Source organism: Sparus aurata, chromosome 1 (genome assembly GCF_900880675.1).
Source record: "Sparus aurata chromosome 1, fSpaAur1.1, whole genome shotgun sequence".
NCBI lineage: Eukaryota > Metazoa > Chordata > Actinopteri > Spariformes > Sparidae > Sparus > Sparus aurata.
The window spans coordinates 7,725,382-7,742,900 of NC_044187.1; the positions used below are offsets into that span (position 1 = coordinate 7,725,382).

Genomic DNA, 17,519 nt, shown 5'->3' on the forward strand with positions numbered 1-17,519 from the left:
AACATCACAGGTACTGTTGTCTCTGGTGTGCGATCATGAGTGTGTGGAGGTGTGCTTGTGCACTGCTGTGAATGGTTCTCCATATATTTACATTTTATACATTAACATCAAACTTAACCCACAAAAACTGAATTTAAACTGTGTATGAATGGTCGAGACTCTCCTTCCCTCTTCCGCTTATGTCCTTGTTCCTTTATTTCTCTCCATATTGTATTTTTTAATTCACCATATTAAATTTAATTATTCATTTTTTCTTTTGTCTTTCTCCTCACTTTCGGATGTTTTTTGTGATTTTTTAAGCCACTCCCCCTAATGGCTCCAGAACACACACACTCTAACCCTGTGTGTGTGTGTGTGTGTGTGTGTGTGTGTGCGTGTGTGTGTGTGTTTGTGTGTATGCATCCACACTGTGTTTTGATGTGTGCATGTCTTTTTCCTGTATATGAAGAACTGTTATGACTATTTCTACTGTTTTATATTTTAGCGTTTTATCATTTTACAAATGAAACTTAAACTCTAACTAAATTTAAGTTTCAGATGTCTGTGTGTGTGTGTGTGTGTGTGTGTGTGTGTGTGTGTCGTCCTATTCCTATGTCAGTGCGTGTGTGTATGCATGACTGCAAATCAGCAAGCCAACAAAAGAGGAAGTTTTAAATAAAGCCCGCTGTTATTTGTCACTGCATCTTCCCCCTTTTCTTTTTTTTTACAGCCCTCATCTGTCGTAACGGCGTCTTCTTCCACATCTTTCATCACATTTATACAGTATTTGGTACCATTTTTTTTGTGTTTACTGCTTGCACAAGTTCTGCTGTTTAGAAGAAGAAAAAAAGAAAGAAACACAACAAAACCGGAAGAAGAGAGAGAGAGAACGGTGCAAAAATGAAGGAAGAGAGACAGAGAAAGAAAAAAAAACGAGTCGGTGAAGGGAGGGGAGCGAGGGAGGTGTGTAACAATTTCCTGTAGTTGCATGCTGAGCTGAACCTTCCTCTCTGAGTCTGTTTCTGTCAGAGTGAAGAGCACAGACGAAGCAGAGCGGAACAGGATGCAGGCTATCAAATGTGTGGTCGTGGGAGATGGGTACGCCATTATTTTTTACTTTACCTTCACTGTCATAACTTAAAGCTTCGGCCTTCAGGTGTCGAATCGAGACCTTTTAAACTCAGCTGGTGTGTGATGGGGACGGTTGGGCTCGGGCCTCATAATTCAAGGTTACATGACAGAAATGATTTTCACATGGCCCGAAAAGTAACAGTTTGTACTAGTGTTTGTGTTGTACGCCGGTTAAATAAAACTTCAGGTAACTGTGCTCTTAAAGTTGTTGAAGAAACGCAGTCGGTCCAGTGTGAAGTGTGAATCTCTAGGCGTGTGTTTGACAGCGCTGATTCAGAGTGAGGGTGCCGGAGGGGTGCAGGCCACGACATGCAGGGAAATGCCGCTATGCTGCGAGCTACGAGCTGAGAGCTGAGAGCGCGGACTCCTTTACTGGAGATGAACATTTGAAAAAATGTCCAGAGGAGCTGCTCGTAAGACACAGAGAAGGAAAAAAACAGACGAGATAAGAACGAGAAGACACATGAGAGCTGTTTTTTTTGTTAAAGTTGAGCATTTCTTACAGTCATCCCTATTAGAAAACCTGTCTCAAGGCTCAGTTGCACTCTCTCAGAACAAGTTTGGACAATGTGTCATCCACCACATCAGAAAAACTAACTTTCTACGCGCTTCTTGATCTTGAAGGTGGGGCAACGGGGGCCGGTTGTCATGATGGAGGAAACTGTGAAGCGGAAGTTCTGTAGTTGTTGCGGCATAGAGATCAGTAAACAGTTGGAGAAAGTTCAGCATTAACAGGTAGCACACGGCCACTGCAGCTCCATTTCCTTGTGTGTCGAGCTTCCTGGTGTGAGTGGTTTGAATGTGACACTGTGATTTGAAATTGCAGAGTGGAGAAGCATGGAGACTGAAGTCTGAGAATACTTGAGAGGGTTTGTTTGGGTTTTACTTCAGCACACTGCAGTTAGAGTCAAACAGCGTCTGTGATGGGACGGTGTCGACGTTCAGCTATGATTTTGAGGTGAAAACACTTAAATGTGAGACTGTATTTCATCTCCGCCTGGAGCAAAAGTGTCAGATTGTCGAGGTGGAAGACTGGGTCGAGAACAAGTGGGACTGTATAAGACACCTATTATACTGTCAGTGTTTGTTCTTGATTCTTGTGCATGTAAAAAGTCTTAAATAGCCCACAGAAAACACTGCTCCTGAAGTGTCTGAGCCGCCTCGTCAGCAGTGCTGCCATCATCCTCGACCTCCTGACAACAAACTATGTCACCATGTCGCACGCTGGCCTCATTTCGGTCCAGAACTTGACCCACATTGCACTAAGCAAGAACAGACAACGAACAGAACTGGTGACAGCTCGGACACCTGTGGACATCTGGTTGACATTAATGTGGCATACTCCTGTTTAAATGTTGGAACTGAGCGCCACAGATTGTCCAAACGGCACATCTAGAAAGTTTTGCCGTGTTGATCTCATGAGCGACGAGAAGCCGTTGAAGCAGGTGGTAGCGTGAGTAATTTCTACCACGACTGGGTTTTTTTTTTCCCACCATTTTTTTCGTTTGACTCCAGTTGAGGCTAACCGTGGCATCAAGCTGCAAACCGTGCAAACGACCTTTGCTGTTCGTAGCAGCAGTTTGTGGACGGTTTCACATGAAAAATAAAACCCTGCTCAGGTGGACCCTTCGTGGAGGATGTCTTTAAAAAAAAAAAAAAATCGCAGCTGCTGCAGCGTCTGTGTGATTTGTGAACACGTGCTTGTTTGTCTATTTATGGGACTAAACTGAGATGTCAAAAATGTGTTTTAAAGCTTCCAGTAACGGGGAGAGAAGAGGAAGTGGGACTCACGTTGTAGGGAAGTCGGCCATCTCTCAGCGATCTGCTGTGTACATACAGGCTCACAGGCTGATGATATACGGCTGTGTTATGGTGCGGCTTGTTGGATGGATGGATGATGGATGGATGGCTTGTTGGGTTCATCAGCAGTTTAGTTCAATGGAAATTCAGAAAATACATAAATCTCCATCCTTAATGTACAATTTAACAGCATTAAACACCTCTTAAAGGGGCAGTATGACGTTTTCTTGTAGGTTATGTTTACGTTAAGTGGTAAAATATCTTTGAGGTTGAGCAAATGTAAAAGGGGCAATTAGTTAATCTATTGAGCATTTTAAATCCTGCATTCTTTATGTCTGTTTACTTACTTTCTGTCTTCTTCTTCTCTGGCTTTGCGCTCATATTTCAGCACATCTTTGGGGTGTTGTACTGCCACCAATTGATCAGTGGATTAGTTTAAATGGTGTGACAGCAGCGCTAGGATTGTGTACTTCACCATCTGCATATGTGCCTGGACGAGTGCATCCGCAACATGGATCTGATAAGAAGAAATCTGGACAGGCCCGTTCAGTCATAAGACAGCTGCTCACTGGCCCATGAAGCAATAAAGAGTTTGACTTCCTGGGTCGTCCGTATAGATGCCGCATTGTTGGGCCCGTAGGGCATGCGCGCTAAAAGACTTTCGCTGACTGAGCAGCTATCTTCTGGTTTGGCTGATTTGAATGGTATCAAAACAGTGAAATGGTGCGGCTCCTCTACACCTTCCAAAAGTTATCAATCAAAACTGATCACATTCTGATTTTGAAAAGTGTCGTCGCAGGGTTGCGACGCTCAAAACATTGAATCCAGCGTCTTACACCTGTTTCTAACACAATGTAAGCTTATGAGGTTAAAAAAATAATAATAATCTGTTTGGGCCCCAGTACATCACATGATGTTGTAATAAAATGGTTTAGCCACAATGTACAATTGGCTTTGATGTCTCGTCCTCACGAATATGCACGAGATGAACAAAACGGGGACCCTCGAGTTACACCAGGGTCTAAAACTCCACAGGGAGCCTTTAACAACAAGCAGCCTGTTGGTTGAAAAATGTCTTGGGTTTTGATATTTCACACATTGTCTATATCAGAGAGATTTAATAAAGAGTTGGAGCAAGCTAGGAGCAATAGACTATTATGATTTAAACAACCTTTGCTTGGAGTATAAACCGCTCCAGAAAATATAGAAAATGATTTGAAAATTGTTTTTGACGTAAACTTACGTCAGCACAGTGAAAATAGAAAGATGTTTTGGGAGCTACTATGACTGACTAGTATGTTCCAGACTTGTTAGCTTGTTAGCAGCTATAGCAATTTACCAACCGGCCCTGCAGGTAGTTACCACATCGCCAAGCCTGTTGACACATGTTCCACTTTCTGGTGTGAGCAGGCTTGAAACACTTTATATTTGAGGTTAGAAAACTAAACCGACTTGTAGAGCTAACACCCTTTTTTGCCTCGAAGCCATGTGATAATTTACAGTGGCGTGCGCTTTTTGGACTGAACCAAGTAGAGGGCAACACGAGTGTGTCAGACATAGAGGGAAGAAATGAGAAAAAAAGTATGTTGCTGTAATTATTGAGAGATTCCAACCAACAGACTAACAAAGAGAGAGAAAAAAAGATTAAGTGGAGGAAATAAAAGTTAGAAAGTTGGAAAAAAGATGAGAGTGAATAGCAGAAAGACAGAGAGAGAGTTGATCTGCTTTGAAGAGTTTGCCAAGCTAGAAGCAGATCATGTAGGATGTGTCTGCAGGGGACGGACCAGTTGATGGAAACCCAGATTAAGTAGAAAGACGCAGAGCGAGATCAGAGGTTGAAGCTTTCTTGATAGCTGACTTTGGCTGGTTCCTGTTTTTCGAGCGCTAACTGATGCTACTGAAACAGACCAGTTCCTATTTGACTCACGCGCAACCACACAGCACACACCAGCTAGTATTTCTATACTTCTGAGAGCCTTCAGTGACATAACACACTCATAATTCTAACCTCGGCCATCACAGTTACATGCCAGAAACCCCAGCCGGTAACATTTCACCTAAAACCTTATTCTTCACCGTAAGAACCGAGTCTGAGTCCTCTAAAGTCCTGTGATACCCTGACAGCATGTCGTTAAACTCAACATCTACAACTCACACTGGTCCTCACAAAGATAGAGGAACTCACACACACACACACACACACACACACACACACACAGCTTTTCTTAGTTGACAGCTGGGCTGCTCTTACCACGACTGAGTCATCTGGTTCATGAGCTGGCCTCTTTTAAAATGCCAACTTATAGGATGTTTGATCATGTTTAACCCTGCTCAGCTTCTTTTATTTTTTCAGAAGATATTAGAATTAGAGTGAGTCTTATCTTCTCTAGTGGTATTTAACCATGCAGGCAATTTTAGTTTACAGTCCAACATATCCTCAGCTGACTCGACTAGTCAGACTAGTTGATACTTCTGCAACTACCACGACACAATATGGCTGGATCACTCCCTCAGCCCCCCACAGCTTCTCTGTAAATCAAGATTTTTGACGTTCCTAAAATCAACTTAGGATCGTGTTACAAAACTTACAAAAATTAGGACTTGGTTAGCCCTGACCTTAACCCCAATCCTATCTTTATCCCAAGATAACCTGATGAAGGTCTAAGTACCAGAACATTGTTGTCAGTAAACTTAATTGCAAGTGAAGTGGACAGTTGAGTTGTGTACTTATACATTGTGCATTATCCGCAATGTTTCCAACAATGTTCAAACCCAGAGAAGTCCACGAGTTCATTCAGGACAATGTTAGTCATTTGGGTGCATGTTGATAGAACTTCCAGTAGAGAGTAGAGTACGTATTTAACAGTAATGACAATAACTCCCATGATGCCAGAAGTGAAAAACCATGTGTTTGACTTAATGCATTTTTACTCATAAATCAAATAGTGTTAGAATAAATGTACAGATGCATCAAGGACTAGCTTTGGATGCAGCCAAATCACAACAAGATATTCCTCTTCTGTGTTTTACTTTGAAAATCCTTTTCGGAAAACTCAGCTGTCGCATTACTTTTCTACCTCCTCCAGTGTCCAGAAGTGGAAGCAGAAGTCGTCAGTGTCAGTGGTATTTTTCCCATGATTGTGAAGCCTGGAAAATAAAACTGAAACTATCTGCGTGGTTAAATGCCAGAAAAGATCATTTTTAGTGTGTTGGTTATACGAGTGAATGAACACTTAAACAAAGCAGGTGAATTCCCAACCTCCAACATACTCGACAATCTTTACACCATTTTATTGTTGCTGGGCCCAGAAACACATAGACACATAGCGTGAATTTTGAATTATCTCCTTTTTTAATTAGTATTTTATTTATGTTTTTGTCAATTTCTGAATGTCTTACACCACATAAGAGTGTATTTCCAAATCATCCGTCTGATGGTATTCTATCATCGCCTCAGTACATTTTTGGAACATTTTCCCACACTGCTGCTAAATTCAGCTGTTTATGTGTACAGCAGATTTCCTGTACCACTGATTAAACGATGTGTGTTATAAACAATGGTCGTTTAAAGCCACCTTTGTAAGAAAGGAATTCAATTATTGAGTCACATTCCCAACTCATCAAATATTGATGCTTTGGGATGCCGACCGACCCGACATACAATCCCAAAATGTCAGTATTTGAAAGGCTCACAAATCAACCCTCTGACAGTTGACCGTTAAGCTATATCTATTATTTAGGCTGTTCATTTACGCCTTTTCTGACCTGATATGTGAAATTAAAGAAGCGCTTTAACAGTGGAAAACCCCTTCTGCCTCATTTCTCTATGCACACGCATAATGATGTCTGAGTCATGCAACAATAATAGCTGTGATGCTGAGCAGACTACCTATCATAAGCGTCTATATGCGACTGTATAGAAGCACACAAGAACTTGGTTTCAAATCTTTGGCATTTGTTTGAAAAAATAGCCCAATCTGGAGCCACATTTCAGTGTCCCCATCTATGTAGGACAATCAAGGACGATTCATCGACAGGGACACACATCGCGTTAACAACTTCCTGTTAAAATAACAGCACAGCAAACTCCCTGCTGCTGAAGACTGTGAGATACAGTTGACAGCTGTAGAAAGAGCTAGTGATGGACTGTGACCTAAGATATATTTCAAGAGTTAATATTAAATATCACATTTAAATTAGATGTAATTTGTCTTTAAAACCAGATATTTGTTAGCAAGTAAGAAACAATTATGTGTGAAGTGAGAGAAAACTTGCCCAAACAAATTTGCTTTATCAGGGCTGCATTGACCTCGTTCAGTCAGATCTGATTGACAGTGTTGTCTCCTGGCAACCAGAGGAATATAACCCATGAATGGTCTTCTGATTGGTGGGAATATTGGACATGGTCTTTCCGACAAACCCACTTCAAACAGCACGGAAACGAAACAGAAATCTCTCATGATATATGCAGTGTTGTTCTTACTTTCGTTAAAGGGCGCTGCTGGTGAAGTGGTGATTGTGATGGTGGGCGATGAGCTGGATTTGCTAGGGCGTGTCTGCTTACAGCACATTATGTGAGCTTAAGAGGGAGCTTTATCTGAAACTGTAAGATCATAGCAGACACAGAGAAGCCGTTCCCTCTAAGCCTAAATCTAACCCTTGAGGGCAAACCACAGGTTAGACATCTGGGCCGCGATCACCTGGTTTCACGACGGGCTCGCTCCGAGCTTTGTGACGTCAGGTCGACTAACAAAACACGACTGAAGCAGCTCTTCATAACTTCCAACCAATCAGATTCATCCAGAATGTTATCTGCTGCGTGTATCAGTGCCTCGGTGAAAACAGTTCACGGGCTGCGGAGTGCGTTGTTGAAATACTGACAGCAAAGCTCTGGAACAAAATAAGAACAGGGCCAGCTGATACATGTTCCATCATCTCCTGCATGCAGCCGTGAGGTTTCATCACAGTGGATGTTGAGACAAGCTGCTCACTGCGCCTCTTCGTCTCAGTTTATAAAATGTGATATCAAAACTAACGCTGTATAGAATGAAACTTGTCCAACTGTGTGTGTGATGACTGCACGAAGCTCACGTCCTTCTTTTCTGTGTCTTAACGCCATCATAGAGACAAAGTCTAACCAGGAATTGAGTTTACACTGAATTAAACACTCATTTCAAGATTATTTTTAACATGTGCTGACAGGTGCTCGTCAATGCAATGCACAAAGAAAAAGCACCAAATGTTAAGTTACTCTTTATGCAACAACTATTGCCAGAGTAAATATATGTTTTTGCAAAACTACTGAAAAGTTGAAACTTAACATTTATGTTGCAGCTTTATGTGTTTTTTGGTTTATGACACTGTGATTATGCTCTGGTTATTTTAGGCATTAATCACCTGGTTGGGGTTAGGAAAAGATCATGTTTTGGACCTAAAATACCTGTTTTGTTCAGCACAAACATGGCTGGAAATGTCACGACTGACCATCAGAAATCCTTTTTTGTTGCCACAAACACAGTGGATATTTTCACAAGGTCTTGTTCAACAAAAACACCCAGTTTTGTCGCCACAAACCAGGCTGAAGACGTCCAAACTTAGAGTCAAAGCATAATAATATTCTCCTCCAAAATGTCATGGAGTAGAGTATATAAAGTGGCATAAGATATTAAAAAACTCAAGTTAACATCACTTGAGTGAATGTAATCTGTTACATTCCACCTCTGGAACTGAAGCTAATGTCTCTCCTGTCGAAGCCCCGCCCACCTCCACTCGCCTCTGTTCTTATAGCCTGAAACATTGTTTTTGGGTGTTGTTAATGTCTCACTGAATGTGTCTTTACTTGTGTGATACAGAGCTGTGGGAAAAACATGTCTTCTCATCAGCTACACAACCAATGCCTTCCCCGGGGAGTACATTCCTACTGTGTGAGTACGACACACACACACACACACACACACACACACACACACACACACACACACACACACACACACACACACACACACACACACACACACACACACACACTCTCTCTCTCTCTCTCTCTCTCTCTCTCTCTCTCTCTCTCTCGCTCTCGCTCTCTCTCAATAATTAGACTATGTATTTGTGTGCACGCATACACACAAACATTGCAACAGTCAAATATGGCCGATACGCACATGACAGTACAGCTGCAGATATCTGACGGTGTTAACGCTGACAGGTTCAGGCGGGCAGCAGCCTCCATGTTATGAAAACACACTTCCTATTAAAACTTCCTAGCAGAGAACTAAATAGAGCCTTTGATGAAATTGTTCCTCAGGTCAACAATCAATGCAGTGCTTGTGAGCAAGGCATGGGTTTAAGGTTTCCTCCACTAGCCAACATGCCGTTAAAAAAAATATTAACCTGATTAACACGACTCCTTTCAAAACACTGAAACATATTTAAGCTAAAAGGTAATTAAATCAGGTAATGACTGTGTAATAATTGAGACTAACAACAGATGAGCTATCTTAAAAAAGTGGAAGTCGCCAGCATCAATTTTCTATATGAGAGATAATTTAGATGTTCCCTTTAGTCTAAAACAAGTTTAAGGAAAGGTCACAGAGAAAAATGTACTTATTGTTATTATTGGCTAACTTCAGAGGTTAGATGGCGCAGATAGAAGTAAACACATAAAAAAGAAAGCAGGATGTTGATTCAACAGAATTGAGTGTGTCAATAATTGCATCAGAGAAAACTGAAAAGTATTAATAAAATGATCCCAGTTAGAAAAGTCTGTGTGTTTTTTAAGCAACAAGTGTACATGGAGGAGACTGTAGTGTCTCTATGTGCCCACATGGGGGCAGCGCTGCTTCAGTACTACAACCTGAGACATTAGACTGGTTAGTCGCTTGCTCATATTATATGCTTGAAGAATCAAAAAAGAAAAAAGTAATATCAAAAATACAAGTAAAAATGAATTATACATATATTGACATGGGTATATACTGTATACTATGGGTCGACTGCAAAGTAACTAACTAGTAACTGAACTATAGTTGAAAGTATAGAATATACAGACACAGAAAATGGAAATAATCACGTAAAGTACCATAAAATTGTACTGAAGCATAGTATTTGAGTAAATGTACTCAGTTGCATTATATCAGTGTTCACAAATCATGTTCACAGATCATGTTGTTAAATCAGTATCTGTAACATTATTAATAACTACGAATTTCAGATAAATGTAGCGGGGTAAAGATTAGAGCATCTGCCTCTGAACTGCGGTGGAGTAAAAATACTTACATCACTTCACACAACAGGGGAATAAAAAAGCCTTGAATCGTTCCAGCCTGAAGACCAGTTCTCTGCTCATTAACTGCACAAGAGTCAATCAATTTAGATTTAATGAGCTTTTTGCTGCGTTAAACAACGTTTACTGACTGCAAAGCACTTTTCAGAGTTATATAAACACACATGTTCATATCATTATTAAAGCCTTATTACAGGTTATTCCAAACTCTGTAAAATATGCAATAATTAACGTTCTTTCTGCTTCTCTATTCAGTTCTCATAGAATTTATGTCTAATTATGAGACCTCAGGTCATTGGTGCTCAACCTAGGGGTCAAGTCCCCCAGGGGAGCTGCAAGTTAATTTCTAGGTGCCGCCAGATGGTTGAAGAAAGAAAATAATACAATTAAATCCTTCAGACTGGTCATATAACATATAATTACCTATTGTCATGAACACGTGACTCAAAAAGCCTGAGGACCACTAGTTTCCATAAAATCAAACTGATTAATGATTATTTAATCAATTAAATCAATTATATAAAATGAAAGACTGGCCTGAGGAAGTACTTGATTGACCACTGACTACTCCCCCCTCACGCTCCCCACAGATTTGACAACTACTCAGCTAATGTGATGGTGGACAGCAAGCCGGTCAACCTGGGCCTCTGGGATACAGCTGGACAGGAAGACTACGACAGGCTCCGCCCACTGTCCTACCCACAGACGGTAGATATAATCTGACTCACACACACACACACACACACACACACACAGAGTTCATTAGAAAAGATAAAATCCACTTTATCTCCTGCGGTGAAACCCGGGAGAGTTGAGATTGCAACTGCCAGATCCATACACGACACCGCAGCCTGACGGAGCTCGTTAAATTAAAAGGCACAAGAGGAAGGACAAAGACAGGAGGTGTCGCTGAGGAAGTTGCCCCATGTGTGAAAGCCACCTGACTATTATTAGACAGGAGTATGGTACACAGTGCCCAATGTTTTTGAATCAAGTATTAGTCATTTGTTAAAGCGAGCTGCTCGACAGGAGAAAAGGGGATTAACTCCCATTGCAATTAGATACATCATATTGTCCCAGTGTGGTCAAATCTGTCTAATCCACCTTCTCTCATCTCACTCACCATCCATCCAGGATGTTTTCCTGATCTGTTTCTCCCTGGTGAGCCCAGCGTCCTATGAGAACGTCAGAGCCAAGGTGAGTCCAGTCTCTGTGGAACATGATCAGCTGGAACATTTATAAATGTAACATAAGTTATCAGTTCCACTTTCATAAATATATCTATCCTTAGCTTATTAAGCGGTTATATTGTATAATAACAGACGCAAACAATGATTTAGTCGCAGCTTCTTCTACTACACTTTGTTTGCTGACACAAAAAGAAAATCAGCACATCCTTTTTTTCGGTTTTGAGCTTCATTGGCGAAGCTTAAAAGCAAGCAAGCTCTCGTGTTTTTGCCTCGACCAAATTTATGTCAAGGACCAATCAATCAACGAACTAATTGTATCAGCTCTATATATTTAGATTTCACATCCGTCACTCAATTCCTTCATTCATATTCCATTCGTGCTCGTTTTCTATTCAGGGTCAGGAGGGATAAATTATTCAGTCCTTCAATTTCAACACGTTGAAAAGAGCACCAGGAAGCATTGTGTGATGAAAACCTTTCATGTAGAGCGCACTCATCTCAAGGGCTTCCTAAGTTTTGTTGCATGCATTTTCCATTTACCGGGACGAGTGGCGCAACAAAAGCAGAGCTACTCTGTGAGAGCCTTTCTATATGTGACCTCGCGCCAAAACCACTCGCTGCTCTTCGACCCGTGAGCGTCCTACAAGAGCATCAAAACATCAGAATCAAGGAAATAACAGCAGGGATATTGATTAGATTCGTTTTAGTACGATTCGTCTTTTCATTTCATTTTGAATCCCATGTGAGTCACCACAGTGACAAGGGACTGGAGTGGTGCCATAAGTGGTTTCCCAATAGATCTGTTGGTATGGAGGGAAAATAAAGTGGAAGACCTGCTAATGGCAAAATTTGATTTCTATAAAGTGAATTTTCATCAGCGGAAAGAGTTATAATTTGATGCTAACAGATTTGTGTTCAGCCAAAAGTACAAGAATGACCAAATATCTCTTAAGATCCCGTATGACTGGCACTGTTTGCTTAACCAGACGGATGTTTTGTGATCATTCTTACATATTAACTGTAGCTTCACATTCATTTCCTCCTCCATCAGTTTTTAGAACGACTATTTTTCTTCCATGTAAAGGTTGACAACAAGTGACAACAAGGCACCTGAGCAGCTAAATGTCAAGCAAATCAAAGCCTAATGACACAGCGGATTATAGATTGACCAGCATCCTGTTCAGTCAATGTCCATCCATCACCAGTCAGATAACATTCATTCTGTGCTACATTACAAATCTCACGATCAACTGGAGAGACAGGTCTTTGAGACTGGCGGAGGGGTTAACAGCCATGTTATGGAATTAGACTGAAATGAGATCTCACAGATAACCTCGTGATCACTGCTGACTGGTGCGGTGTAGCTTCTCAGTGGCCAACAGTGAAATACATGAGTGAGTTTACTGCAGTGTCAGAGGTGTGGTCCAAGTCAAGTCTAGAGTTATTTGGGATAAGTCAACAGAAACAGGTCCGAGACCAGTGTGACTCAGCTTAGTCAAATTCGAGGTGCAAGACTTGACACAAGTCACCGCCAAATCACGTAGTTCAGAGCAAGTCCCAACACTCAACTCGTTAAAGATGGTTCCAGGTCATTCGGGACATGTCAACTGCAAGCCCCAAGTCAACCACAGAGAGTCAAATCCAAGTCCTGATTGTCTCAAAACTCAAGTCATTTGAGGCAAGTCAAACACAGATCATTCATGACAAGTCAGTGTCGAATCTGACACCAGTCCAAATAAAATCGGAGGTCTTTTAGATCAAGAATAGAAAATTTAAGTCATTGATGACGAGTCCCAACCATGTCTCAAGTCTTTCAAGACAGGTTCAACGCAAATCTTAAGTCATTCACAACGAGTCCAGGTCAAATCTGAGGTCTTTCAGCATAAGTTTCAAAACTAATTGAGCACAATCCCAAGTCAGTTTTCACGAAAGAAAATCTAAGGCAAGTGGCCAAGGGAGACCCAAGGGAGTCAATTCTAAAGTAAGTTTCATGGCATTCATTTTTTCCCAACATTTAACTTTAAGTTTACAGGCTGAACTCTGAAAGAAGGATACAGGAATTTGTGAGCCACAGTTGTTTAAAATGTCAGCTAAGCACGGTAAGACATTTCAATAGAATTGACTTAAAGAAGCAGCAGTATGATTCATCAGGTAATTCCCATAATCCCCACATGTCAATCGGCTGGCTTGTGAGCAGACTACTCCACTAAGACGGTTGGATTTGCCAATCAAAAAACTACAGCTCTCACCGACCTGTGTGCGCTTACAGAACCTATTTGATTCTTTGAGCAGATAGCATCTCTCATTTCCTCACTAACGGAAATGGATGAAGAGAGGATAAAAGAGTTGAGCGAGACAGCAAAAGGAGGAGGTTGGTGAGAAGAGAGATAGAGATGAGAGGTAAAGAAATTAGGAAATTACTGGAAAATAGTGGCTGCCAAGGTGTGAGAGAAGGGGAAGAAAAGTGAGTGGCAGCAGGTCTGAAAATGAAAACCTTGCTCATGCCAGGAGGATATTCTGAATTTGCAAGTTTTGAAGTGAATGCAGCGCCAACACCTTACCACATTTTCATCCTATTCTCCAGCCCCACAGAATGTCATATGCATTTTAAAATGTATTTCATGACAATGTAAGAAACCTGAGCGACTCCTTCATCCACCCATTTCACCTCCTGGCTTCTGGCTTTCTCACCTCGCCTCCCTTCATCCCATTCACAAACGTTCACGACTCACATTTGCTTTTTGACTCTGTCCCCTGCCAGTGGTACCCCGAGGTTCGTCACCACTGCCCCTCCACACCTATCATCCTGGTGGGCACCAAGCTGGATCTGAGGGACGAGAAGGAAACCATCGAGAAGCTGAAGGAAAAGAAGCTGGCGCCAATCACCTACCCCCAGGGCCTGGCTCTGGCTAAGGAGATCGGTGAGTGATGGATGGAGGTTCTTTGGGATATCCTGCTTAGTATGGTTAAAAAGAGTCGTTTAGCTTACATACACTGGATACGTTAATGCCTAATGTCAGACATTAAGACAATTAAAGAATATTTTAAGTGTTTTGCGATTTAAATATGATGTTTTTTCACAAGCAGTACCATTCTCTGACAACACCTAAGAAGTTCAATAATAGCTGAAACAGTCATTACGATCCCACAAGGTTCTAATGTAATGCAAATGTTGAATACCCCACTAAACAGGGCGTACCTCAGATACGACTCACTCAGCAGTGGGAGATAAACTAGCCCGCTCAGCCCATTTAACCATTTGGCTCTGCCATTAGCCAGAAAGCTAACGCTATTCTAGCAAGAATCAAAGTCAATAACGTTGCGTACGGTTGACAAACAGTAAATACAATTTCACAGCATGTTAAACAACAAGACAAGCAGGCTAACCAGCCATGTCACTGTCCCCAAATCAATCAACAGTTCACAGTAATGGTCGCTGGCTGTAGCCTGAGGGAGTGAGTTGAGTAGCGAATTGGATGTGGGAGGATAGCTTGACAACAAGTCAGTTAACTCTTTTAAATCAAACAGGGTTTACTCACCTTTTCATGAGTTACCCTTATGACAGACAGTTTAGCCAGCGCACACTTAGGTGACCCACTTTATAATTTACCACAGCCCCGAGTGTGGGCCGCTTCTTGCAGCTTGTTTGTTACAAGTGCCAACCTGTGTTGTTCAGAGGGTTGAAATAAGGGTATATAAGATATTCAGCTAGCATTTAACTAGCTCCAATTAGTTCAAACGTTGGGGAGTCTGCAACCAGCTGAAGCCAATGACGCTCATTTTAGAACAGTGAATAGATAATTTTACTTAAACTAGACAAAGTCACGAGGCGACACGAAGCGCAGAGACAAATGCATTTTCAATCCTATTTGAGTTTGAGGCAAGAATCGCACATATGATGTTCGGGAATTGAAAAGATACTTTTTCAAGTTAATAAAGTTGCTGTTTCTTGTTAAATTATCATTGAGTTTTGCATGAAACTGCTCAGTGAACTACATCGTCTTGCTCACCAACACTAACGTGGCCACTTCCCCTGCACATTAAAAAGTATGACAAAAGGTGAATATCCCAATAAAACTGTCCATACAGCAATAGCAAGCTATGTACAGGAGCAGCTCTTTGACTTAGAGGTATTGGTGATTGTTCAACGAGACAACGTCACTAATGGGACTGTTGTGTATTTAGTCTTTATAATTATATTTCACTAGTTTTATGACTTTTCCAAGTTAAAAATTATCTTTAAAGGTCTCGAACACTGTATGTGTAGTTCATAGCACAATTCAGATGGGATCAAAATATTATTCGTCTCTCTACATTCACTAAAATACATATTTTCGGCCCTGTATATCAAAAGGTAATTGACTGAGGCGCGCCAGCCAATCAGAATCGAGTCGTCGCCCAGAGGCGTTAAAGCTCAGACATGTAATTTCAGCTTGTTTACTTCCTGCTCGTTCCTATATGTAGTTTTTCTGATGTGTTATTTTGTGTCTCCTCGCTTGCAGACGCAGTGAAGTACCTGGAGTGCTCGGCCTTGACCCAGCGTGGTCTGAAGACCGTGTTTGACGAGGCCATCCGGGCCGTGCTCTGCCCTCAGCCCACCAAGGTCAAGAAGAAGCCGTGCTCACTGCTGTAAAAGGTAAGACTGAAGTAAACACAGAGCGAGAGGAGGAGAAGAAAAGAGTGGCGGAGAGATGTAATGAATTTCGGAGGGAGAGAGTAGGAGAGGTCACCAAGACTCATTAGTTTTCTTTTTGTGGCTCTTTTGAGGAGTCTTGATCACAAACAGCACGGCGCGGCAAGAGTTGGCTGATCAGTAATTGGACGATTCAAAGGCAGGAAAACAGGAAGCAAGCAGCGCAAAAAGAATTTCATAGAGATCCACATGTAAAGAAAAAGTCCAGAAGAAATAGAAACGTATGGAGTGCCGCCTGATCTAGCAAAGAGCGAAGGAAGTTTTTTCACAAATGGTTGCATGGCGTGTGAAAAGTTCCAATCATAGCGAACGGTTGGGAAATTGTTTCCAAGCCTTCAGGTCGGGTTTTCAATTTGCCAAGAGCAGGACAGACACATAATTTAGTGAGCGTTGATGATACCGCAATAACCTGACAGACGGCAACCTGAACCTTCTCTCCTCAGGCGATTACATTAGCGACTGACAAACACCGAGTCCACAGAAAGTAAGGAGCTAATTTTGTGCTCTCGTCTGTTGTAGAATTACCATAATAATAGCTTAAGTGAAAACACCCCGCTGGCATTTCAATATGCCAAGGTACAGAGAGATTTTAATAGACACGTCACAGGGAAAATATTTTTTTTTTTCCAAATTGTTATAATTATGTTCTTAATGTGGAAGCAGGAATGACTTGTGACTGTGCGTGTTAATGACGTCTGACGCAGATCCGTGTGGGCTTCATCGTTTCAGATTCTCTGATGGACGAGGACGACGAGAGAAAGCGATTCCGACTGATGACCCCGGGTTTAAAGAAGACGATTTGAAAGTTCTGTTATGTTTGAATGTTTGTGGTAGACGACCGCCACTAGATATCCACTAGTTTAGAAAAAAAGTAATGCTTGTGCAGTTATGATGAAATGTTAGCAAACCTTTTTTTTTTTTTCTGTACAGCATACTCTGAGACTGATTATTCAAGTGCATTATAGACCAGGCAGAAATTTCTCTGTAAAATTGAACAATGTATATCACTAAATATGGATGCAACAGACTTCCCCCCCCTCGGCTGACACACTATAGATTCATCCTGTTAGCTTAAATTGTCAGATCAAGAGCAGCGAAGTCCCAGATTTCCTGCATACCAGACTCTGTCCTTTTTTTTTGGGGCTAACAGATAATATTTGTTACTGAGCACAAACATAGTGTTGCACCATAATGTCTTCTTTTGAGAGTTGTGACAAAACATGCAGATAAGGAATGTTGTAGGAGCAGGGAGCTGAACAATGTTGTGTTTGAATAAAGGTTAATTAACAAATGTATTATTTGTCGTGATATTAAAATAAAAAACATTTGATGGAGTTAAATGTCTGCGGAGAAAACGTTTTTTTTTGGTTTTTTTTGGTTTTTTTCACAAATGGCGTGATGTTCCACTTTGGCCGCCGTTGGCGATCAAACCTGGTTTTGTGCAGGC

The 17,519-nt window shown here is 41.4% G+C and overlaps 1 protein-coding gene across 2 annotated transcripts; it reads left to right on the forward strand.

Annotated features, from left to right (window-relative positions):
- The first annotated feature begins 929 nt into the window (after window positions 1–929).
- rac2 (Rac family small GTPase 2) lies at window positions 930–17,407 on the forward strand. Of its 2 annotated transcripts, none has more exons than XM_030434258.1 (7): window positions 930–1,077; window positions 8,763–8,834; window positions 10,780–10,897; window positions 11,324–11,386; window positions 14,141–14,300; window positions 15,882–16,015; window positions 16,777–17,407. In XM_030434258.1, exons 1-6 carry the CDS (start codon window positions 1,043–1,045, stop codon window positions 16,010–16,012), a joined length of 579 nt encoding a protein of 192 aa, XP_030290118.1. In that variant the 5' UTR covers window positions 930–1,042; the 3' UTR covers window positions 16,013–16,015; window positions 16,777–17,407. The 2 variants fall into 2 exon arrangements, with proteins under 2 accessions (XP_030290118.1, XP_030290109.1); XM_030434249.1 differs by having other exon boundaries at window positions 16,802–17,406.
- Window positions 17,408–17,519: the final 112 nt, after the last annotated feature.